Here is a 26,103-nt window from a genome sequence, read left to right as displayed (position 1 = left end):
TGCTTTTGGAGCTCTTAGCAATGTTCAGGCACGTGCAGAAGGCTCTAGCCTGAAGCTAGAGCACTGGGTGAAATGCCTGTTAGGGGTCTTTGTGCTGACTTCTGCAAACCTTCCAGAAGCAGAGAGGGAAGGGCTGGTGTTGCTCAGAGCCATACCTGGAGTTTGCTGCAGAGCATGGGTGTCCCAAGAAACGGTGAGGGCCTTTGGAAACCTGATCATCTCTCATGACATGAACACCTACCTATTCTCCATTTTCCTGCCCTCTCTCCCATTTGGAGCCAGAGGGATGAGCTGTCCCTGGGAGCCTGGATGAATCCTGCTGGGGTGCTCAGCTTTCTCTGAGACCATTAACAGGGCAGGCTTCTCAGCTCCCAGAGCTGCTCGCAAGCTTTGGGCATGCTAATTAAAACCACTCCTGACATAAAAAAGAGCATTTTGCAGAATGAAAGGAAAGATGTCTCCTTCCTGGAGTTTATGATTGAATGTATGAGTAACCTGGCCTTGGGTTTCTGGGGCATGAAGTCTTTTCCCTGGCTTGACTTACGTGATCTGAAAAAAAAAAAAAAAGTTTCCTGCCCTCCTCCTCAGTAGCTTTCTTCCCCCTTTCTTCCCCCTCCTGACCCTGTGCTATGGCCAGGAGAAGTTTTCTGGTTTTAGAAACAGTCTTAAACGATATCCATGTGTGGATGGAGGCAGTAGTGGACTGTCAGGGAAGGCTGCTCCAGGGTGGTTAAGACATATTGCTTTAGATATTTTTTTCCTCTTCCATGTTCTTCCTCTTCATCCTCCTAATTAGGGCTTTGTGGTAATTATCTGCTGTGGCCAACCCTGTCCTTTCTCAGCACAGCCCCAGAGCTGTGATGTGAGTCAGTGGGTTTGAGCCTCTTCATGCTCATCCTGCTGGGCTTGTCTCCCACGTGGGAAGGGATCATTTATAAAGTATTACTCTGTGTTGGGCAGCATCCCAGGGAAGACCGAGAAAGATTATTGCTTGGAGACAGTCTGTTTTGTGCTGATTCTTCCTCCTTCCAGCTGGAAATATAGTGTGGAAAATACTGATACCTGTTGGGTTTCTTTGTTGCACTCATGACCCTATGCTCTTTGGAAAACTTACTGTCATCTTCTGCCTCCAGGTATCTACAAGCCTGCTCTGTAGTCTCAGCAGTTTTGCCCCTACACTTACATCAGTTTGGTAATCCTGGAAATGCAGAGATACGGGTCAAAAGAGCTTTGTTTCTGCTGTCACACAGTCTGTCCAGTAACCAGAGCAGTTTGTCCTGGCAGCAGTGCCAGCATGGAAGTGCAGCTGCAGGCAGTGCTGAGACCTGTGGTTGTACAGAGGGATGTGCAGGTAGACTTGTCCATCCCATGGCCAAATTTGCCTGTTTTTTGACTCTTCCCCTAATGTAAAATCAAACTGAAAATGGCAGGACAGCTGCCAGGAAATACAAGCTGGTACCAGACCATTGCAAAAAAAAAAAAAAAAAAAAAAAAAAAAAGTCAGACAAAATAGGACTCAAACCAGCCAACAAACCCCATCTTAGTTGCTTTTATTTTTTTAGTTGCCTTTATTTTTTTTTTCCTGGAGTGGCCAGATAGCTTTCAAATCTTGGCAGTGGGACTTTTGCTGTGCTGTGTCCAATAAAGCCTTCTGCATGCATTGACTGGCAAGAACAATCCCTGGGCAGCCGGTGAAGGGGAGTATTTTTGCAGCCTGCATCCAAGTGTGACTTCGACGTTTCATGCCACCACCTGAGCTAGGATGGGCTGTGCATACAGATCATGCCGCTCCTTTCCCTGCTTATCCCCGGCTTCTCATTGGGAAAAGGGCCCTTGCTCAGGGGCTGTCGGGGAAGTGGGTTATAAAAGTTTTATTAGTGAAGAAGAAAGATGTTTCCAGCCTTATTGTTCCTTGGGAAATAAGAAGAGAAAAGACAGATCATGTTTTGCCTCTTTATTAGATTGGGAAATCATCTATAAAGCAGAAGTGTGTTTGAAACGAAGCCCCTGTGTCTCTCATTAATGCTGAGTCAGCAGCAGCCAGCCGGTCGGACAGAGGGTTTGCATGATGGGGGGCTTTGAAGGGGTCCTGTTACAGTGAGATGGGTGCTGGAGAGCCCTGAAGGAGCCAGATGTGAGGCAAGAAGACCAGAACCACCAGCCCGGGCAGTCCGGCACTCAGCCCCTTGCAGTTTCTTGAAGCAATGCAGCCAAGTGCTAATATTCAACTGTGACAATCCGCAGGCTGGAAAAACTCAGCCTTGGGGGAAACTACCTGCCTGGCGGGTAGATGAGAGCTTGTGCATGCTCAGGGGTTGTTGGTAGGACACTGAGCAGTAGCAGTGAACCGTAAAATGTCCTTAAAAGTAGCAAGTCCAAGTAAAGCTACTGGGCTTAAAATGTTTTACCATGTTGTACGCCAGGGCTATTAGTCCCCTTCTGTGCTTCCGTCAGGCAGCATGGCAACCAGCAGAGAAGTTTTATCAGATATTAAAACCTGCTTTTGAAATTTCTCCTAAAGCAGAATGCTAAATCAACCTCTTCACGGTGGTGTTTTTTGTTTGTTTGCTTGGTTGGTTTTTTTCTCTTCTTGTGCTGTTTCCTGCCTAGCAGCTTTACCTTTACTTCCATTTCTCTCTCATTTTCCGTCAGCTCTATCTGTAACCATTTTGTGTTTTATTGAGCATGAATGAATGGCGATGCCTTTTAGATGAATGATATTTTCATCTGAACATGCTTGTTTAATATAAGCCTCTGCTCAGCTGTTATCCCAATGGTGCTTTGTGTTTACCAACAGATTATTTCAACTAGCTTGAATTTGGAGGCAAATTAATTGTGTAGAGAGGTTTTCTCCCATTCTCCTACCCCAGCAAAAATTCTGCTTCTCTTCTGGTGGGACGTTACGGACATGAAACGCAATTTGGAGGCGGCGTGAGCTGTGTAAGAGCTACAGCATTGCTCCTGGGGCTGAGTGTAACCTACGCTTACCATATGCTACCACCCTCCCCTTCAGGTAAAATGGGGGTGTTTCTGCCTCCCTGCAAATGATAGCAGCTCCACAGAGCAGAGACCGTAATCACTTACGCTGCTGCCGTGTGGGTCTCTGTGCATTTGGGAATAAAATTTTCCATCTGTGGGAATAGGTTATGAATCCAAAGTCATTAGAAAGGGTCTGCATTTACCCTTGGTGCTGTAAGCAGGAGCTCAGCTGTCACGACAATGATGGATCCCCAAATACCTGCTTGTTGCAAGGCATCGCTGCCACCCCGAGAGGTTCTCTGCACTGTGCAACAGCAGCTGTACCTAGGGATGCTGCAATGTGCCTCAGTTGTTAAAGATTTGGGTTTTGTTTGGCCCAAGGTTTGTCACGGCGATTCCCTGGAGGTCTCTGCTGGTTGAATTCACCCTGGAGAGGTATATGGCTATTTTTTGGCACTGGCAATAAGCATGCTGCTGCTTACAGCCATGGTAAAGGCATCCAAAAAGCCAGCGAGGGCATCGTTTGCCTCTGTCATGCGGGGGTGCGAGGCAGTGTAGGGGGACCGGCTGCGGGCAGGAAGCGCTGCTCGCCGCACGGCACATGCCGTAGTGAAACCACAGGAGTGAGAGCCGTCTGGTGTGCTGCGCTTGTGCGATGCTCTTTTGATCATCCCAGGCTCTTCTTTGCCTGCATCTGAATTAACCTCGCTGCCTCTGGTCCTTGGCTTGGGCCACTGCGGAGCTGGGTTCCCATCAGTTCTCTGAAGCTGGTGATGGAGGGGAGAAGCAAATTCCCTTCCTGAAGGTTGACTTTTCTGTTTGTGCCCAGATGGAGGGGGCAGACCTTTTTGCATGTTCCAGCCAGAGCCGAGTCCATTCAGAGAGCTCTGACCTGTATCTTACACCATAGAAACAGCATTAGATACCAATCAGCATATCCAGACATCCCCAGGGTAGCACCCCGGGAATTTTCAGAGGCACAGGTCTCTGCATTGGCCCCAAAGCCCACTGCCATGTTAGGAGCAGGGGAAGAGGTGGGATCTTGTGTCCCCCACAGGCTGGAGATGGGCTCTCCAATACACATTTCCATGCCTGGGGAGTGTTGAGCATCCTTAATCCCCTGTGGCTTGTTCTCTTCTCGCTCCTCATGCAACAGCATGCAAGAGAAGGGGCTGGAGCTGGACATCGTGTCCTCAACAACTTGCTCAGCCGACCCATTGCTTCACCAGGACAGCGGGCTCTGGCACCCTTATTCTGTACCATAGTGCTTAGGGAAATCAAATATTCGTGGCAGTAAATGTTCCTTTGGGGCAATGAGTCCTCTGGGGTCTACCCTGCCAAAGTCAGCGGGGTTGCTCCTGGGGAGAGGTACTGCTGTCGAACCTGGCCCCGAGGACTCATATCAGCATCTTCATCCCCTTCTCTGCATATACCCCATGCACAGTGATTTCCTAGCTGATCTGCTCCATTAGGGCATTACAGGAACATTAGTTAATGAGGCTGGTTTTGAGAGCAACGTATTGGGCAGGCGGTGTTAATCTGGGCTGTCCCTGCTGCTGCAGGATTTGCATCTGGCCGGCGTTGTGCATCTTGCAGTTGAGCTGCAAGTGCTTGGTAAAAAGGGTTGCGCTTCCAGATCCCCTCGCCAACAATTCATCTTGCAAATGAACAAGGGTGGCTCGCGCCTGCCCCGGCCCCATTTAATACGATGGTTGGACTGTAACTCGGGGCTGGCATGGGGCTCGTGGCACGCTGCAGCCAGCTCACGCCACTCTCTTTGCCGCCGTTCACCAGCCAAATTTCTCGTGAGCGGGCCACGCATCTGCATTAATTTAGACGGCTTAATGTGGGGAGCTCGTCAGCTTGATTTCCCCCGTGGCTCTGAGAGTCAGCTGGGGCGCCGGGGCCTCCCATTAGTGGTCCAGCCCAGTGCCAGATGGTGGGTGATGGCTTGCGGAGGCTCCAGAGCTGACGTGCCCCATTGTGCGAGAACACAAAAGCAAGCTGGGCTAGATTTTTTTTCTCCCCCCCCTCCCCTTCTGCTTTCATTTTCCTTCGGCGCTGTCACCCTTACAGCTAATTCCTGGAGCTCTCTTTATTTATTTATTTTGTTTCACAGTGGGGAAGGCTGTGAAGTTGCTGGCGATGTTTTCCACGTGGATGCTCCTGCCTTGTCCCACGCGAGTATCTTCCAGACTTTGCTATTTCCCATCTTTTATTCCCCACCTGAATGTGCATGCACACCCACACAAAATCTCTTCTTGAACAGTTTTGTCGCATAAACAAGTTATTAGGGTACCATAGTGGGTCTCCTGGGGGGCTATTATGTGCCACAAGGTTTTGTTGAGATAGATTTAATCGCCGTCCTGGATATTTCACCTGTCCCAGCAGTTTTTCAGGTCTCTAACATTCTGTGCTACAATTGCCTGTTTGTTACTGAGTTTTCATCTCCTTTGTTAATACCAGAGAGGTGCCTGTTTTGGGGTGCATGTGTTTTTTCTGATGAAGACGTGCATTTCAGTAGAGAGAGGACTGATTCATTAGGCTCAGTACAGGAGAGGCTGAACATCCCTTTGGAGGCCTCCTGAAGATCAGGCTTATGGGGCTTCGGCTCTGATTTCCCCAGTGTGCTGCAAACACTGGGGCAAAGCTCAAGTTCAGAGCTCAAAGTCAGTAAAAATGGCCCCCCTGCAACCCCACCATTCAGGCGCAGCGTTTGACCTCTGCCTGCTCTCTAAAACCCACATCACTTTGTTCCTTGATGTTTTGCATCACTCCAGCCCAGGCAGGTTTCCAGGCAGATTTCCACACTCGTGTGTGCATCCCAAACCCTTAACAAACCTTAATTAAAATGAAATTTCATGATGACAGGGAGCTTAGGTGGCTAAATGTTGTTAACCCTGGCATCTGGATGGGGAATGTGGCTGGGAAATGAATGGGGACAGCAAATGTGTGAGCAGGGATGGGGACAGAGGAGTCCCAGGTGCGCAAGGTGAGATCACACTCTCCTGCGGGTGCACCCAGCCGGCAAAGCCAGGGAGCCTTTGCAGAAGAGATGTGGCCGCATCCCTCCTCTGCTTGAGCGTCCAGCCTTTCTTCTAGCTCTTCTTCCTTTAGCAGAGCTGTGGTGCTGAGCCCTTTTCCAGGCTGGGCATCGGGTGCTGGGTTTCTTTTCAGGATCTCCTCTTGTCTTTTATCCATGACACTGAATTTTGCTGTCAGGGGTTGTTTGGAAGCATGCGTGGGGAGTGATGGAGGGCACAGGGGCTTGGTGCATTTGCAGAGGGCTTAGCTGATCGTAGCCACAAGCCTGCAAGAGAATCTGTGTCTCCTAGTCAGGGGACCGCTGCTTGGGAAGTCTGGCAGCCTGCCCACCCCAACACACCCAAATGAGTTTCAGGGTGCACAAACACATGAAGAAGCACAAATATTTGGGTAAAATATTTGCAAATTCCACAGTATGAAATAACACAGGCTCTTCCCATCTCTTCTCCTCCCAGCAAATCAATAGAGTCCCTCCTTGTAGCCCTGTGAGCTAATAGTTATCCCATCCAGGAGCACCCCTTGGGAATTATGCTCTTCAAAGGCTTCCCGAGCCTCACTGCCCTCTCCTCGTGGTACCCCCGGCTTCTCGTCATATCCTGTTCCCATAAATAGTACAAAAGGTCTTTGAGAAGAAAGGAGAGACACCACCTGAGGTTACTGGTGTTTGTCTAATCTGTGATAAAAAAGCAAAAATATCTTAATGTCTGAAGTATATATCTGAATGCCTTAGTAAAGTGTTCAAAGCTGAAATTTTGTTTTGCTTGGTTGATCATTTTAAAAATTCCCTGTGGAAAGGACTTGGTTATTTCTCCTTGCCAGTAATAGATGCATATATGCAAAACACTGTATTTGGTTGTGAGACAGTATGGAGATTGGATGATGGCAGATCACCGATACATTGCTCTCCCATAGGCAAGACAATGTTATCTTTCTACCATATAGAAACCTGCTGTTGTAAACCATGTTATAGGCAGAAACCACACCCAGCAAGTGCAGCCTTGGTGTGGCAGTACGTACAATAAACTGCAGAGCCATATGTTGGCCTTGCAGTAAAACAGTGCATCTCATCTTTCTGATCTCTGTGGTTTTTCTGCCTCAGTGTGATACTCTGGGATGTTTTGGTGGTGGTGGTGATCTCACAGGCAATGTTGTCCAACTGGCCACCACTGCTTGGTATGTGCTGGTAAGGATGCGCTGAGCCGGGAGCCGCACAGCGGGCAGTGGGAACGTCGCCTCCTTGACCCACCACTCTTCTGCAACCTGTTTTCAATGAGTCCTCAAAAGTAATGAGTTTAATTTGATAAACTCAGCCCAGGGTGAGGTGTCACTGTGATTTTGGGAGATAAGCCTCCCCACTTCTTATCAGCAAAAAGCCAGTCCTCCCTGGAGACCTGTGTTTTCTGGAATGTATCCATGCTCTTTGGGTTTCGTGATGGTCTGGTTATAGTGAGAAAGATAAGGATGGTGAGATTTGTGGCTTGTAACTCTGCCATCACTTCCTTCCTCTGTGTGACCATCCTCGACATCCTTCCTATCTTTATCTGTTCTCCTGTGTCCTCACTTGTGTTTGTCTGTCCGCATGCTTCGGGATGGTGATGTGTCTCCCAGTCAAACTTAGGGTGCTGTGGGGTAATGCAGGGAGGTGAGAGGACCCAGTGTGGTTACAGCAGTGCTTTCGGATGGAGTCGCTGCTTCACGTGGACCCGGTGTGAAATGTAAGCTCTCACCTTGTCATGGGAATGGCTGTCTGGAGGGACCCTGGCTCACGGAGTCCAGCCTGTGTTACCACCCGAGCTGTGTCATACATAGCACATACGTGCACATGTATGCAATCCACTGCGTATACGCTGACAAGCAATGCTGGGGTACAACCCCGAGTACAAACATCCCAGCAGAGGCGCGGGAAAGGAGTTAACACTCGCTGGCTCATGCACAGAAATACAATCTCTGTCTCCTCCGAGCTCCCAGAGAGAAATCGGTGAAAACATCAAACCACACGTCCTGTACAGTGGGGCTGATACGCCGGAGCTATGAACTTTCTCTTTGAGGTGGTAATAGTTTGGCTAGCAGCCAGGAGCGGCAGCCACGAACGGAAAGGGGGACTTCCAGAGATAAGCTATTTTCAGCCAACGGGGCTTCTTGCTGTGAAATAAATAGAAAAAGGACGAGCTCTACGTCTGCGGTCATGTGTCCTGCTTTCGTGGATTTGGCCTATTTTCTGAAGAATGGCTGTAATTCAGCTTGAATTTCCCCTGGATCGCTGCCAGCAAAATAGGAAGCTGTTGCTATTGCCAAGGAGCGAACAGGAATTTATATATGTAACTCAGCCACAGGGATGAGATGACAGCTAACGGCTTAGCCACTGCTAGGAGGAAAAGCAGACCTTGGAGGAAGCTGGATTTTCTCAGTATCACAGTGGTTCAGTCCTTTCTACATCTTTGACATTATCACCTTCAATTGGATCAGGCAACATCGTAACACAGTATCTGTGCTCACCACCAAGGGATGGGAGCAGAGGAGCACTCAGCATTTTGGAAAATCACCTGCATTTGAGTGAAATTCAGTTAAAATGAACAGAAAGGACTTTTGGAGCAGTCCTTTGTAATGCTAACTCTGTGCCCAACTTGCTCTGCATCTGTGCTCGGGTCCTTTGGCCTCTCCTCTCTCCTCCCCATGTGCACAGGGGATGCTGAGTATTTCCCTTGCAATGGTGTGAGACAGCTCCTCTGCATCAAGCAATGGAAATCCAGCCTTTCATGATTGTTTTTCTATTTGAATAACTTCTTCAGTCAACGTGTGCACCAATTCCACCTCTATTTCATTCCTTAATAAAGAAGGGGGCAGTTTACCATGCTCGGCACAGAGTATAGACGTGGTGAAAGACATACTGTTCTGAAGGATTTAAAGTTAATTTCCGTTGGACAGAGAGACTGTTGTTCGGGTTACTCCCTCTTGAAGGCAGGGCAGCCGCCTTTCTCCTGTGCTGTAGCTGCCTTGGGTCTACAGGGAGCCTTTTCCTTGTGTCTTTGTGCAGCTCTTCCCCTGGCTGGACCCTGTGCTGCTGGGAGGTTTGCAAATCTGTAATGTTTTAGAGTCCAAGGAATACAGCTGGGACTCAAACCTGCCATCCAGCCCATGCTGTGTCATGGGACGTGGCAGAGAGATGTCTCTAGGTACCACGGAGTCCATCATGTCTGACTGCCAGCTTCTTAACAAAAGCCTGAGTCTCTCTCCATGCCATGCTTGGGGTTTTGTTCTACGCACTGCAACACCTTGGACCACCAGATTTGATCAAGAGATGCAGGGCATCATCTTGGAGGCAGTCCTACCTCCTCCAGGCACTCATCCAGCCACTGCTCAAGGGAATACCTCAGTCTGTACAGCTGACACCATGGTACACAGGCAGAATGGGCTGCAGCTCAATTTTCTATGGACTTGGTCATCCCAGCCGTGCAGGAGCAGTGTGACGGCCATGGCTCGGCAGCACTGGGCACTTGCTAAGCTCCCTTGCCCAGGCAAAACTCCCACCACGGCAGGGCTCACCCCACTGCAGCAGAAGGGAAAATGAAGAGTGAATTACCAGCACTGGTGCTGTTCGCTGTCAGCCCGATAAAAATGGCACCTTGCCCAAGTCTTCTATAAATCACAGGTTCCATTCAGAAAGGAGTTTTCTGTGGTAATTAATGAGCCAGTATAAAGACATTAAATGGAGAATGTGTGGTGATAGAACGGCTTGTCATTCACTGAGCCATCTTCCCCCATGTGAATAACCATGAGGGAACAAAGGCCAAACTCCTTATAGACTGAAGTGCACTATCTCTGATAGCTGGGAATGAAGTAATTCTCTGAAAATAACAAAGGCGCAGTGAAATACATTAGTAAACTAATTACAAGAGACCTGGTAAAAACAGATGCTGAAAATTTAAAGCTATTATTGGAATGATTGCTAGCAGAAAAATGGGGGCTGACAACAAAAAATTAAAAAATGCATCTCATTTAAAATTCATTAGCCTGTAAATCACGACAGCTCCCTTTCTGAAAGCGGGGCTGATGGCATTTCCGTGGGCAGTCATGATGAAAAGCTTCCTTTCCTTCACCTTTCTGGATTCCACCATCACCTCCGGAGATGCCGAAATGAAGTGTCTGCTCGTTGGCGAGCACAAAAAACCAGGAATGGCCGCTGGCTTTGTAGACCGGGAGGTCTGAGCAGGGATGTTTCTACCTAGAGGTGTTGCAAGGCTGTGGCGGGGCAGGAGAATGCCTTGTGCTCAGATGGCTCGCTGCCTCTCAGAGCTGATAAAAAGCAGGATTGCTCATCTCCGCTCAATATCAGAAGCAGTTGGCTGCAAACAAAGTGGTCCAGGGCCAAAAATGGCTGTGTGGGAGCTTCCTCTTGTACCATCTCCATCAATATTTGGGAGAGGGATGGAAAACAGTGTTATTGTGCAACAAATCAAAATGGTAACTATGTAATTTGTCTTAATTGTGTGTGTCGGAGTAGGAAAAACACGAGGAGCTCCGGATGGGAATCTGGCAGGAGAGACCTGCCTGCTGGCAGCGTGCTGCATGCTTTGCTTTGCCCTCGCTGAGCCAACCTCTCCTGGAGGCTGGTGGGACAGCTTGCCCTTCATTTTCTCATTATTTCAGGGGTCTGCAGGGGCACTTGAGTAGGATAAATCATAGGTATTTTGTGAAGAGTAAATGTGTGTTTCAGAGGAAAGCCTGGGAGGCAGTGGGGTCCTGAAGAAGCTGTTGCCCGAAGCAGGGTGAGCTGTGGATGCAACAGGAGGGAGCATGTGGAGGGAGCATCTACTTGCAATGCTGGAGAGGAGCCCTGCTTTGGGGTGGGGGAACCTCGTGTGATGTTGGTGTTTCTTAAGTAGTCACCCCACAGAAACGCAGGAGCCCTTCATGGTGACCAGTGCCACTGGGCAGGTGTGACAGCCACCAGTGTTGCCCGGCCAACATCACCCTTGGTGCCGGAGCATTGTAATGATGATGGATAACCTCCTCCTGCGCTGCAGAATCGCTAGCCCCATATGCAGTCCGCCCAAGGAAATTAAGAGTTGTTTATGACATTTAATACTCCCCCTTCCCTCCAGCAGCAGGGCAGCAGGACCACAGGTTTGGCTTCACAAATGGTTGCCTCAGGATACACTAAATGCTGTCATGAGCCAGAGAGCAATTTCGTCTTGAAAAATTACTGCAATAGCACTCCCTGATAAAGGTCTCTCCCAGTGATGCCTCCCTCTTCACCAGAAACTTCTTATTTCCCTGAAACGAATTTGAGATCACTAAAGGGGCTGTTTATTAGTTGATTCCCCTGCAAAACAAGAGGGTGCTGGAAGACGAATAACCACATTGGGCTGTCTGCTGTACTGCTCTGCATAGCAGGTAATGCAATGGGATGCTGCCGCATGCTCTGAACATGGAGGGAAGTGAGAAATTTGGTCTGTGAGATTGCCAAGATGCATCTTTTGAAGTGATTTATAAGGAACAGCATTGCCTTGTGGGTAGAGTGTGCCACTGGTACTCAAGGAATGATGTTGGACTTGGGTTGTGACCATGGATGTCACTTTGTGTCCCCTGTGCCTGTCTCTGTAAAATGACTGATAGGTTAATAGGAAAGGTTTGAGGATGCTCAGACAGCCCTGGCTGCTCGCTGGCTTCAGAGAGGGCGTTTGTGCTGATGCAGCGGGACTCACTGCTCCTTATTTCCAGGCTGGGATGATTTCTGGCTGCAGCCATGTTGCAGGAGGTCTTGGGTCTGAGCAGGCAGCATTTGGGCAGTTCTGCTGCATGAGGGAGAACATGGCGAAGGCCAGCTGCTTTCAGGGGTTTCCTCTGGCATGGGCAGTTTCCCTGGCGCTTTCTGTCCTCCCACGTCAAGATAGCGAGGGTGGTGGGATGTCGGATGTTGGGGGTGCTCCTTGGCATGCTGTACTGGGACAGTGTGGGCGCAGTCTCTCTCCAGAGGGATAGCACTTTGTGAGCTTTATAGAAATTGTGAGATACTTCAGTATAAAACAGCCCTTGGAGTGTATGGCCCCTCTTTATTTCCATGCAGGGTGCAGAGATTGCATTTATCCAGACAAAAATCTTTCCCACTCATGGGAGAGTACCCCTGCATCAACAACTGATGGTGTTGTAGTTATTTTTCCAATAAGTGAGCTATAATCAATACCATAAATATACTAAATGTTCTTAGGACTGGGAGACAAGCTTGGAGGTGCGTGTGATTGTGCAGGAAAGGCTGGGTGTGCTGGTGATGGAGAGCGCTTCCAAGGGAGCCTCAGGAAGAAGAGTGGAGCTGCAGCACAGGCATTCAAAGGTTTTCCAGGTGCCATGATAAAGTCCCTGCAGTGACCTTTGCAGGGATAACCCATCCTGCCCCTCCCAGCCCTGGTCCTTCGCTTGTGTAGGGTGGGTAGAGCAACCAGGGACCGCCGAGCACATTCCCTCCGACCCCTGGTCTGCATGCAGTGGAGATGTGTTCATTACTTTCGCAGGATATTTATCATCCCTACGCAGAAGCAGCCCCCGTAGGGCCCTGTGCTTTTTTTCCTCTTGCTTCTCAAAGCACCAAAACAAACAGTAAATCATGGGTCGGTAGAGTCCATTGGTGTTGCTCGTTGCAGTGCGGCAGGGAGGTGACCTGAGCTGGATTTGGCTCGCAGTCATTTCACATGTTATGCAAAAAATTAAGAAGCCATAGTCCCAGATCAGGCAGCAATTTGCCTCCTGGTGGACTTGAGTCACAAAGTGGTAGATTTTTTTTTTCCCCTCCTCTTGTAAAATATCTGTTGCATGTTCCCTCCTGTGGGCAGCTGCTGTGTCCCACTGTGAGGCATTAGCTCGTTTATCTCCCTTTCATCCCTGTCCCAGTGGCTTAGGGCAGAGGGAAAAAAAACAGTCCAGGTGGAGACTTTGTTCCTCAACCAGAGAAGTTCATCAGATGGGGCGTCACCTCAACCTTGTTTAAATTATTTCACTCAGCTTTGATTGAGTGTGACAACAACAAAGACATGAGGATGCAAAATGCAGAGGGCAGAGAGCCTGAACTATCTTCCATCCCTGCTCTGAACAGTCATATCGGCTCCAGGGGGAGAAAACGACAGCCAAAGCAAAAGAGGAATAAGCACTTGTTTGCAAATATTGCAAATAAAAAGCATGCAGGACTGACCCTCTTTTGCTCTATGTCTGCCCAGCACAGAGTGAGATGGAGCTTCCTCCCTCTCTCATCTCACCATGTATTTTGGTTCCTCTTAAATGAACGACATTCCTCCAAAATGTCTTCCTTGCTTCAAACTCTCCTGAGTCTTGCAGCCCATTTTCTTTTGAGATCTGAGGCTCAGCACGGACAATAGAGATTTGGGATTTTCACCCCTATGATTAGTGGGCAGGGGCAGAGGGGATTTTCCTCTGTGCTGGGAGAGGCATGGCTGGTCTTTAATATTTCCCTCCCTTTCCAAAGCCAAGAGAAAGGCCATTTTTCTTCCCTTTAGATGTGAGCAAAGGCCCCCGCTCCTGCTACTCCTGGAGAATTAAATAGATAAATGGGCGGCGCTGTTGTTCACGCTTCACTATGCACAAAGCAACTTGCATTCAAAATTGGGCTCATGGCAGTTCAGCAACAACCTCGCACAATAGCATCATTAGACACGCAGGGCCGGCTCGCAGGCACAGAGGCTGCTCTGCAGCTGGAGTAGCCACCGGGCTGTTGTGACATGGGCTTTTTTTATCTTTATAAAAATGCATCTTTTAAAAAAATGTAGAGAAAAAAGATGCAGTGTCTTTTTCTTAAAGACTTGGGAAAGCATCCCTGTTTGAAAGCAGGGGGAGGATAGGAGAGGATGGGATTTGTGGTGTCCGTACGCCCCCCATCTTTCGTGCTGGCTCTTTCTTGCAAGGAAATCCTCCATTTCCAGAGTATGGAGAGGAGCAAATATGAGACCTGTGTCTGCTAAGCCTTCACCTGATGACGTCCTTGAAAATACTCCCTGGCAGGTTGCTAACTTCGTGGTGAAGGTCTCCTAAGCCAGGAGGGAATGGAAGAGGATGTAATCCCTCTGCTTGCTCTGGAGCAGGGAAAGAGTTTGGGAAGGAGTTGCAGTGCCAAGGAGGATGGGTGCTTAATAAATCTTACGGATACCAAGGGTTGGTTCTGCTGGGGCTGTCAGCCTGATTTGGGAGTGGTTTAGGTCTGGGTTTAATTGGCACGGTGGTCATTGTGTTTTAAAAATGACCCTGACTTCTGCTGACCCGAGGGGAAATTCAGTTTTATTAATAAGCTGGAAAATTCAGTGTGAAAATCAGCAGCTGTCACCAGCATCAGGATGGAGCCACTCTTGGAAGGGGTTGGCTCTGCCCATGGCTTGTTCTCCTACACTGGGCAAACCATTTGCCTCTCAGACTTCACCTTCATCAGTTGTAATGGAGCTGATGGATCTTGCCCTCCTTGGCAGGGGTCTTTGGGAGCCCAGATACTAGAGGCATGTCTACATTAAACTCTTGTTCCTTGTACTGTGTCAACTTTGAGGCATTTTAACCGCGTGCCTGCATTGCTCTGAATTTGACAGGTTGGTGGCAGAAATGTGGAGAAAGGGTCTTTGCTTCTGGACTGTCATTTGTGGACTGCCTGGCTTCAGTGGCGGTGAGGATGCTCAGCTCCTGCCCAGCATTCCCTTGTGTCAGAGCCAACTTGGGTATCTGTTTCCCCATAAGTAATTTAAAAGCAAAAAGCAATGTGATTGCAGAACTAACTGGGCTTCCCAAATACTCTCCTAACACCAGGCTTGGCACTGAACCTTTCAAGTCTTCTTCCTCCCCTTGTGCCTGCAGTTCATAATAATGTTTGCGTTTTAATGATTCTAACAGGCCTGGGATTTGCTTTGACATACCAAGTTAATGTTTTCTTTTTCTATATCAAATCTAGGTCAATCTCTGGCTTAGCACTAATGCTGTACTGAGCAAAAAAGGATTGGCCACTAATGGTTTCAATTTAGTTTTTCATTGAGTAAAGAAAATTTCACTCGATACCTATTTTCATTTTTATTCCATTGGCTTTTCCACAGGGCCCATTAGGAAGGAGAGAGTGTTTGCACTTTGATTAGAGGAGACCCAGCAAATTCGTTTGCCAGAACAAATCCTCTGTGAATATGGGTGAGGATAAGAGTTGCTGCTCACCTGCACTGTGTCCATAGGACATGCCTTTGGGGACTGCATCCCAATGGGGGTTTAGATGGTGGGACATCCCAAGCATGAGATTCTCTTTAGGGAAGAGCCTCGTCTGTGATCCAACCTCATCCTAGTTGAGGTCCTCCATGATACAACATGGGGGAAGGAGAGATGAAGTGCAACTCCTCTGCCTCATGTGTCAGTGTGGCTGTAGACAACTCAATCTGAATCTAGCCTTGGACAACACCTTTGGGAGGAGATTCACCCATGCCTGCAGCGTGGGAGGGCTGCTAGGATCATTCCCCATCTGCTGTGAGCCCATTTTGTTTTGTCTTTCCCAGCCCTGTGCTGCTCTGTGTGTAGCATGGCCAAAATCCAGGTGTGATGATAGCAGAAGCACTGAGACACCATGACTTGGAGCATCAATATGGAGCAATGAGTGTGCATGTGATTTAGGTTGATTTTATGGCTTGAGGACTACCCCACACTCACTATGTATGTGGACAGCACCATGCTACGCAGGGAGATGGCAGAGGGAAGTTTAATGGGAACAGGGTTGCACTCACCCCATCTGATGACAGCAAAAGGGGCCTGGAGCAGCACCAGTCCCTCTGTTGAGAAGTGGATGCTGCATTGCTGGACAATGGAGACTACGGGCAGATGGATTAGAGGGTGCCTCTCCTCTTAAGAGCTCACGGGTGAATATTGTGATTGCATGTATTTATTTTTAAAATTATTATGGCCATTAGCATAGAAATGAGATGCAGCTTCCTGGCTGCTGGCCAACCCCACCTGGGCTGGCTGGCATGCAGCTCTTCTCTGTGGCGGCTGAAACAATAGCGCCCGGCTGATAACAGGGGTCCTGGTGTTTGCTGCTGAAAGACAAGTGTCAAACAGGAGCAAGCACTCCGCTGTATGAGTTTGTTCCAGTCAGTTGGGATGTATATAAAAATCTCACATTGGTCAGCAGAGATTTAGCCACTCTGAGCAATGCCCTGTAAAGCAGTTGTGCTTCTATCCCTCTCTTTCCTTACACCCAGTGATTTATTTCTAGGCTGAAAACATCATCCCAGGTAATCACTCGCGTTCAAGTTTTGTTGCTGTTTTACAGGAGGTGCTACAAAAGCTTTTGTCTCTGCAACTGTAAATAAACTCGTAAACCTGTTTTAAAAATAGCATTTTGTAGCTCAGTGCATGAATTTTTAATGCATCTTCTGCAAACCAGCTGGTCTTGGCAAGGGTCACAGTATTTCCTAGGCATTTAACATAAAACTGTGCTTCAAAGCCACATTATAGAGCCGTTGAAGAGTAATATTTTACTTAACATCCTCATAACTGAATTATTTATAACTTTCCATGTTTTATTCATGATAAATATTAATACTAGTGTCTTTAAGAGTAGAGGTTATTGCTGCAGTTTTACCTATAAGAGATGATATTATTGAAATAAAGGAATGGCAATGAATTCTGTGGCCAACAGAGCAAAGTCTGTGCTGGGGCTGTTCTCATTCACACCTCCTTCTTATCAACCCTGTCAGCCACTGAAAAACCTCAGCACTGAGCATCTGTACATTTGAAAGGAATTTTCCTGCAGGCATCTGAATCTGCTTTTCTTTTTTTCGTTGCTTTTTTTTTCTTTATTAAAGAGCTTTGGGTCATTCTCATTAATTCTTGGATTCATTTCTTGGTGAGAGTTCGTAAGATTTGGTTGCAAGATGCTCACCCTGGCCTAGGTCTTCAAATGGCAGCCTTGAAATACTCTGCAGACTCCCTCGAGCTCTCCTGCCATGGGCACCCCTAAACCCCCCATTTTTTGAAGCATCCCTTGCCACCTTGGAAGGGGAATCATCCGATGTAGGAGACCTCTCAGCAGCCTTTGGGCTCCTTCCACACGGCTGAGTGCTCTGGGCCACGAGCAGTCTCATTTCAAGGCTAAATCTGTGTGAATTTGGTAAATTGCCATTCCACCACTGGGCTCTATTGCTTACCAGGGAGGATATTTGCATTAGCTTTCATCTTGGGAAAGGGAAATATAATTTTGCATGATCTTTCACTTGTGCTGATGTGTTCTCATCTGGCTGGAGCATTGCACAGCCACCTCCCGGTCCTGCTCTCATCAGTGCATCCCAGTGTGGGGCTGGCTGCCCATCCCAACCTCACGGCTGCAAAACCTTCCCAACCCTACAACCGTGTGGGGCTGGGGCTTTGCTCTATGTTACTCAATCAGCTTAACAAATCTGCAGTCAGCGGGTTGAGAGCGGTGGTTGCGGGAGCAGTGCGGGTTAATGCAACACATATTTAATGTATGATTGCTAATGGCCATGTCCCATCTGCCTGAGCCCAACCGGAGTTTGCAGATGAATGATTAAGCTGCCCTGACACATAGGCAGCTTGTTCCTTAGCAGAGGTACATTCATTACACTTGACGCATGTAAAAGGGGACAAGGCTTTCTTGCTGGCGAGAAGGGTATTATTGGGCTGGGGTGGCAGAGCAGGGGGCTCTCTTGGAGTTTATTTTGTATGACAGTGTGAGAGATCTTCCCATGGATGCGGCACTATAAATGAATCATGAGCTAAATAACCACTGGGATGTTTATTAGCTTCGAATATGTTTATTGCAGAGTCAACAGGCAGCACCTTCCAATTAATTAATGGTAATAATTACTCTATTATTTATGTAGCTCTAACAGCATGCCGGAGTCTTTCCACACAGTGGTTACAGCTGTGGCTGTGCTGAAACGGGCTGGTCTGTATTCATCCTGCGTGGGCACACTGAGGTTTGCTGTTTGCTGTTGGGTGGTCCCAACCCCAAAAGGCTCGGTTTGCTGAGCTGCTGAGATATTGGCAGCTGCTTTTTCTATTGGCTGAAGCCTGTTGCTCCACAGTGTGGGGATGTGACTGTTCCTTCTGCGGTGCTGGAAGGCAGAGTATGCAATGAGCTGGAGCACCTGTCAAACAGAGATGGAAATCAGGGGCTGTAAGTTTTACTAGGGTATCTGGGAGCTCTTTTGGTCAAGGTATTTAAACAAAATGAGTTTAGGAGTCAAGTTATGCACATCAGAAGTATATTTACAGCAGATAAGACGTTGGCAGCAACAGAAAGGATAGACATCTCTTTTCTGATACAAGCTTGGATTCGAAGCCTGCTGAAGCTGTTGAGAATGACCTCTGATAAGTGTCAGTGCAGTGTCTGTGTATCTCGCTGCCCCCGTAGACCTTGCTGTGGAGCATGTGGGTCATGGTGCTCTGTCTCCTGTCCTGGTTGAGTCAATCAGTTCAATGTGCAGAGGCAGATGTATAGCAAGAGCTTGCCACTAGTCACGTTTCTCCATGCAGGAGGTTAGGCTGCAAACCAGTCTTCCGTTCTTGCATTACAGTCCCATTTGCTAGGTCTGGGAAATGGTGGTGTTTCTAGGTCATGTGAAGATGTTGGATCTCTCTTCACATGTGAATATTTTTGTTTCTCTTTATGTCTTCCAGCAATGTCTGACTTCCACATCCATCCTCAGAATGCAGTGGTGGAGGAAGGTGGTGTAGCGAGATTCCAGTGCCAGATCCACGGCTTGCCTGAGCCGGTCATCCTCTGGCAAAAGAACCGCATGCCTGTCAACACAGACAACGAAAGGTATGACATGTCCAAGCTAGCTACTGCTGTCCTTTCTCCAGGTGGAAAAAGGTGGCTAGTCTTGTTTTTGCTCTCACAGTTGTGCTAGGACACAACTAACCTGGGCTGAGTGTCTTGGCCAGCATTTCTGCCATGGAAGACTCTTTCAGTTAATGTTGTGGGTTGTCTGGGCTCCTTGTGGCCAAACACTGTGCAGAAATACTGCATCTCCCAAGACAGCTAGATAAAACCTGCTAGCTGATTTTGGAGGGAGCAAGGGCTTGCATTGACCTTCCCTGCAAAGATCAGCCCTCCTCCAGGTCGACTTTCCAGCATGAAGAGCCCACCCAGCAATCCTAGCAGAGCCAGGTAGCTTTGGCATCCACCATCCCTCCATGGCTCCATTTTGTGCAACTCTTGCCAAGCCAGATCCATGACTGAGGGTCTTTCACGTGGGTCTTGAACTCTTGCAAGCACTGAGTTACGCGATGGCCTCTAGGCTTTCCTTCCCAGGTGGGCTCCCATGTGTGTGGCAGCAGGGGAGCTCTGCAGAGAGCGTCCCACAGTGCCCTGGGCTGCTGTTTCCCATGCAATCCTCCTAAAGAGAAACCCCAGCTGCCCCCCTTCTCCAGCCTAGACCTGGGACGGCACGTCCTCACTTCCTGTGTTTGACAGGCTGCTCCCATTGCGTCGGAAACGTCCCTCATCACGCTTTGATCCTCCAAGCAGCGGTGGGGCCCGGCGGAGGACAGGTGGCAGGAAACACGTGCTCCGTGCCGGCAGCCTCCGGTGGTCCCAGCTGTGGCTCAGGAGCCGCATAGCCCATGGTGGGAGACAATCGGTCGCAGCACACCTCAATCGTGAATTGACATCCGTGCATTGGGAACAGGCGAAACCAGGAAGCTGTAAATATTTTCCTGAAAGCCCCTATTCTTAAAAATGTCAGTTGTGCAGCAGAACGTGGTTGGTCTCTTTGGAGGCAGGAGAAAACACAAGGGCTGGAACAATGCCTGACCTTTTCAGCGTTACGGTGAACTTACAGTAGAAGGACCCAAGAGGCCCAACCCTGCTGTGGAAAACTGCAACTGTCAGGTTTTGTTTTTCCTTGTGTTTTTCATCTGAGTTTTTTTTTTAGCCCAGCACAGGGTTGATTTGTTAAACTTGATCTCCTCTGAAGGCTCCTTACTCACACAAGTGCTAAACTGGGGATGTGGTGGAGCTGGGCAACTGGTCCAAGGTGGTATCAGTAGAAGTAAGGGGTGCAGAACTGGGCCTGATGCCTCGTGTGCATCCCAATGAGACATTGCAGGACAGGTGAAGTTTCTTTGAAGTCCCTCATGCATTATTGCCAGTTGAGCCCAGGGTCACAGGTGTGGAGATAGTTAGAGATGTGGCAGGGATTTGAGTGTGACTAGGACTTCTATCCTCCAAGACTGAGGAGCCAAGAGTTTTCTCCAATGCAGAGAGCCCCAAGCCGTACTCATCCCTGCTGCTTCTCCACCAGGGAAGGGAGCTTGCCCAAGCCTGGGAGAATGTGGACTAGGAGCAGTTTCCCTACGTTCAGTGTCCTGATTTTGGCTTTTTGTAGGAGTAAAGTTACTGGGGAAGGTTTTTATTGCAGCTCAGTAGATTAATCTCTGACACCAATGGGCCTGGGTTATGAGGGTTGCTTCTCTAACTGAATTGGATTTCTGCATTAATCATGCTTTGTGCATTTCTGCGTATAAAGTGTATATAAATTTGTATGCTGAGTCTTGCACTTGGAGGCTTTGAAGGCAGAATAATAGCTTTGGAATTGAATCTCCTAATGCTGTGGGCAGATTGTTAACAAAAATGAAAGCTTCTTGTGGTATAATTCATCCAAAACAATGGGCATTTTAAAGTCCCAGAGAGATTGCAATCAACTTCGGGACGTGTAAAACTGATTGCTGTCACGCTGCCACTGACGCCGAGCTGTGGGTTTGGAAACCAGCGCAGGGAGCAGGTTATAGGCACTTAACCATATGCTGATATGGAAAAAGATATTGTTCATCTTCCAGACGGAAATGGATTATTAACTCATCATAGTGTAATGACTTACTACCAGCTGATTTAAACACATGGTTGCCAAGCAACCTGCAATGTATGTATACAAATATGTGTGTATGCAAGCACGATTTAAATGCAGATATGTTTTAAATATATAAAATATTTATTGATATTTATGTATGCCCACTCAGTATCTATTTTAAATGTGCTTTTCCATGCATTTGAGGTTTTAAGGTCATGTGGATTTGAGTCCTGGACCTGGGAGTGTGGAGCACACACTTCCCCTGATGCTTGTCCATGGTCACTGTGCTTCAGCTGGTGAGTTATAACTCCCATGTCAGCTGTGTTCAGATGCAAATGCACTACAAAAGCTTTTCCACAGGTTAAATAGGAAACGTCTACTTTGTAGCCTTCCAGCAAAAGCCATCCTTTCTCAAGGATGCATCAGCAGATAAAGAAAGGGAACATGCCTCCCTGTAAAAGAAGACCAGAGGCTCAAGTATCCAAAAAAATAAAGCAGTGATGCAGGGGTAAGCATGGGCGCAGCCTGCCGGGGCTGCATCTCCTAGGTGGTGTTGATGCCTCTGCACCGGGATGCAGGGAGCCAGCCTGCCTCACCTGGACGGGTGTGTAGCCTGCTTTCACATCATGTCCTGCTTTGCAAGTTTTTGTTTCTGCTTTTCTCTTCCTGCAGGTACACGCTGCTTCCCAAGGGGGTCCTCCAGATTACGGGACTGAGGGCAGAAGACAGTGGGATTTTTCACTGTGTGGCTACCAATATTGCTAATGTGAAGTTCAGCCGGGAGGCCAGACTCACTGTGTCAGGTTAGTACCAGTAAACACTCTCCTGACTGTCTTTCTGTCTTCTTCTTCCCACTGCTGGTCTGGCTCAGGACTGTTTAAGAGAGCTTTAGGCTAACAGCACTGAGAAGCATCCCTCTGTCCAGCCATAGCACCTTCCTTGTTCTGGATTGTTATTAGTTCCTGCCAGATCAGTCTGTTTGATAGCAGATAAATCTGTCTCTTTGCCTGTAAATTAGTGCCAGTTTCTGGGTAGAGGGAGGATGGTGAGAAAATGAGTTACAGCAGCTTTACAATAAATAAATTCTTTTGGAAATGTGGAAGATTCATCATTTCCTTATGAGACCTGCCCACTCTGGAAATAATTGCAGCACACAGGGTGATCAATTATTTATCTAATAGGGAAATTATGTTCTGTAGGCTGTTAGCATTGCATTGTGACTGAAGCAGGCTAACCTTTCATTGGAAGATGAGAAGGAGAAGTCCTGAGCACCCCAGGCTGAATTTTGACTTGGTTCTCCATCCACATTTGAAGTCAGTGGCTGAAACAGGTTTTCACCTCTGAAAGCTCCAGCTGAAGAAATGACGAAGCCCTATGGTCTCCTCTGCAGAAAAAAGGGCCAAAATCACATACTTACTGTTTGATTTCATGCTGCCGGAGGTAGGATGTGATGAAGCTATAAGGGCAAACCAAAGCAACCCACATCCACTCTTTGCATGTGCACAAGTTTGGTCTGTTTGTGAAAGCACACAAAATGGCATGTGGAAGTGACGACCTCAGGCACAGTGAAGGAAGGATTAGGGTGCAAATACACTATCACGTTTCCATAGCTGTGCTGCCCTTCACTGACCTGCCCATTGCTCATCCTCCATTAGCTGTCCAGGTGGGACCCAAGCTGATTTCTTGGAGCCACTTTGAGCAATAACTCATCAGCCAATTTCTTAACCTGATGTTAGATTGTCACCTTCTAGTTAGGCTTTCTTTGTTTGTCAGTCTTTTTAATTTAAAACACTTTTAGCTTCAGACGTCTCCCTTGATGTTTCAGTAGCTGCTCCTAGTATGAAGGAAGTGGGATGTATTAAGTCAAATCATCCAACACAGCCTGATCAAGCAGCCAGGAGTGAATACTACCTTTGTGCCCTCTTAGAAATGCCTTTGATATGCTCAACCTACTTGTATGAAAACAGGACAGCTTGCTTCTCCTGGACTTCAGAGCATTTGTGGGTTACCTTCAGAGAAGATAAGAGTGCCAAAGAAGTAGTCACCTGCAAATTGTCGCTATGTCCTGCTGGCAGGGTGGCCTCTGAGATACAGGACTCCATGCAGGTCTGAACCCCTCTGAGATGCTGGGTACCCACTCTGGTCCCCTGTGACAGCAGTGGTGATGCATCTGTGGGTCTCCAGTAGGGGACCATCCCAGATTCCCTGTGGAAATGGAGATAAGAGGCAAGGGAAGTCTGCACAGGGCTAGTTGGGTGTGTGTTTCTCTTTTAGCTTTTTTTATATGCAGCAAAGGGTCTTTCCCCCATGAGCTGTGATCCTCCTGTCCATCAGATACACATAATTGCTGGTACCTGGTGGCTGGAGGCTTGCCAGCATACGCTTGTCTCTCACAGCCTGCCTTCACCCTCCAAAAACAGCTGCCTGGCCAGTGGTTGTGGAGTAAGAAACACAACGCCTGTACCAAGTAGCAGATTAGCCTCTGCCAACTGTAAAAAAGCAGCATGTGTGAAATGGGGTGAAGCTGAGGAGAGAGTGATGCTGTGTATATCAACTCTGATGAGGAAGGAAAGCAGGTTAACTGGTTCTGAAAGACTGGGAGCTTTTGATGCCTGTTACTGATCTGTTTTCTTGATCTATGTGAACAGTAGCCACATGGAGGGAGAAAAGAACAGTAAATTATCAACATGGTGAAGTTCTTTGTGTCAGTTTACCAGTCTGAATTATTATTTCTCACAGAGCAGAAAGCGCTAGTTGTTCTTATCTGACCATCCCTCATTTCAGATGGATATTTTCCAGGTTTCCTGTCTGTGAAATGTTTGTGGTTTTTCTCTTCCTTAAAGCAGTCAGATGATGAATACGGGCACCATGTGTAAGTGTCTGTTGAAGGGCGTGGACCGTGCTTCAGTGACTACATGGCAGCAGAGCTGCTGTAACGGGATGTTTGCATGCTCTCAGTCCATGGAAAACCCATTGCACTGGGTTAAACCTCAGTGAAGAAGGTTTAGGCTCTGTGGTGTTTCCTAAGAGCTCACAAGTATCTGTTAGACCAGGACAGTTGGGTATGTGTTAGCATGTTAACCCTAGGCTTTGGCACACTGGCAGATGCTATGGCGTGCCACAGAGGTAGCACAGGGATGTTGCTTCACTGGTGTGGGTGTTTTATCAATAAATACTGAACTAATGTGAGTGCTGTTGTGCATGTCATTAGGCATGATGGGGTAAGCAGTAGTCTTGCAGATCTTTCCATGGCCTCCCTCTTTTGTAGAGGGGTAAAGGCAATGATGCTCTCTGCTCTTCATCGTGGCAGGAGGGTTCCCTCTCCTCTTAACGGGGCAGCAACTTCAACCATTGCTTCACCCACAGAGAAGCATTGGATCTGCCTCGCCAGGATTTCCAAACCGAGCCCTGGCTGGGGAGGGAGGAGGGAGAGGATGGAGATGGGCTCTGGGAGCCCATGCCCTGCTGGGCACTGCCACAGCCTGGCTGGAGAGGAAGAGGCAGCTGGCTGCTTGTGGGGGACGAAGGACCCGGCTTGCAGCACTTTCCTTCCTCTCCCTGGCAGTGGTGGCAGGGCTGCCAGCAGCGAGCAGCACAGATATGTCTTCCAGTCCTACTGATTGATTATTTTCAAGTGCCTGCTTAGTGGAGATGCTCCCGAGAGGCTGCCTGCATCTCTGCACTGACACCTTTTCAGCATGAGCTGCAGCTCTCTCTGCTGCTGTCCTTTTGATCAAGATCTAACAGCCTGGGCTGGCGACAATCCCGTCCCTACTAGAGTGCCTGCCACTTCCAGCGGTGCCGGGGACCTCCCCATCCTCACCGTGGTTGTTGCTGGCAGAGTCCCTGGGGACCACGTGCATCATTAGAGCCTTTTTCCTATTCAAAATAAATCCCTGCCGTGTTGCCCTGAACCCTGTTGTGCTCCAGCAGCGCTCCCCTGCCACGAGTCCCTTGTTTTGTCACTCCTTCCTTCCCAATCCCGCATCAAAGAACTTTTCTCGTTGGGGAAGGAAACCTCCTCCTCAATGGTCGGCCACGGTCAGCCCCTTTGCGTGGTGCTGGCGTCTGACCACTGCATCCCTGCTGGGTCACCATCCCTTCTGGCCCTGGCGCTGGCACTGCCGTGGGCATTGGGCTCAGCATTGAGGAGGCAGCAAGGCCCTAAGGGACCATTGCGTGGCCTTTGCAGGGGAAGGTGAGTGGTGGTGGAAATGCCACTTCCAGAGCAGGGCAGGGTTTCGCCAAACTCAGGGGGCTGAGCCCACACCTGAAAACCTGAATGCATATTTAGGAGTCAGAGCATAAATCAAAGACTGTGATTTTTTTTTAATTTATTTTTTATTGCCAAAATAGAGTGTTTTATAAATTCTGGTTTGGTCTCAGCTCCTGTTTACTGACATTCTTGGGTGACCTTGGACAATTCGTTTAATTTCTCTGTGTTTTGAAATATTGAAATCACTATATAATATGATGATAATATTTTATTGTTCTAAGCGTGAACATTTAGTATTGTGATTTAGAACAATAAATCTACATGGGTTTTAAAGGCACTCCGAGGTACTGAGGGGGAAGGTATTGTTTTTCAGATCTCTTGGGGTTAACCAGCCGGTCATATGAATTTATTGCGCATTCTGGTTCTCATCAAAAAATCTGCATTTTATGGCTTGCAGTGAAATGCGTTTAGTGAGAAAGTCAGCTCTTAAGTCACACTGACACGGTGATTTTTCTTGGATTTTGCCCATTTAGACACAATCTCTGAGTCGCCTTATGGCTCCGGGTTTAGCCCCTGTAGGAATGATTAACAAACGAGCCGCTCTGATCTGTGCTTGCCCTTGGACCGCTGCAAAATCCCAAACTAATGCCCTGACCTCAACCCCTGAGCTGCTGTGAAAGGGTAATGCTAAAAAGTGCCAGAAGAAAAGAGGGTTTTTTTCTTGGGGAAAGGCCCTTGTAGGTGGATTTTAGTGGATCACTTCTCTTTGGCAAGCTTTTTGGACATCGGGAATTCCATGTACAGGAGTCAGCGTGGGATGGCCCCTACAGCAAAGCCCGGCCCATGGCAGAGCTTAGCTCCCCAGCCCTCCCTGTGCCCCTCTCCTGCTCAGGGGCAGATGACCACCCAAAATATTTCTCTCTGCAGGTGTACAGAGCATTTTTGCCAGCAGCAACTGTTAGATTGTTGAAATTCCTTAAACACTGCTTGACCTCAGCATATCTGGAGTATAACCCAGCTCTTGTTGGAAAA

The 26,103-nt window shown here is 48.2% G+C and overlaps 1 protein-coding gene across 1 annotated transcript in view; it reads left to right on the top strand.

Moving 5' to 3' along the window:
* The window catches only part of IGDCC3 (immunoglobulin superfamily DCC subclass member 3), a 105,635-nt gene that overhangs the window by 44,103 nt on the left and 35,429 nt on the right, over nt 1-26,103 (top strand). The window contains exons 3-4 of the mRNA XM_075043888.1: nt 18,682-18,826; nt 21,528-21,658. Coding sequence (XP_074899989.1) covers nt 18,682-18,826; nt 21,528-21,658 — 276 coding nt within the window. The remainder of the gene's footprint in view (nt 1-18,681; nt 18,827-21,527; nt 21,659-26,103) is intronic.

The sequence above is a fragment of the Buteo buteo genome, chromosome 13 (assembly GCF_964188355.1).
Source record: "Buteo buteo chromosome 13, bButBut1.hap1.1, whole genome shotgun sequence".
Lineage (NCBI taxonomy): Eukaryota > Metazoa > Chordata > Aves > Accipitriformes > Accipitridae > Buteo > Buteo buteo.
The sequence above is the reverse complement of the archived record's forward strand: the minus strand, read 5'-3'. Positions and strand labels throughout refer to the sequence as shown.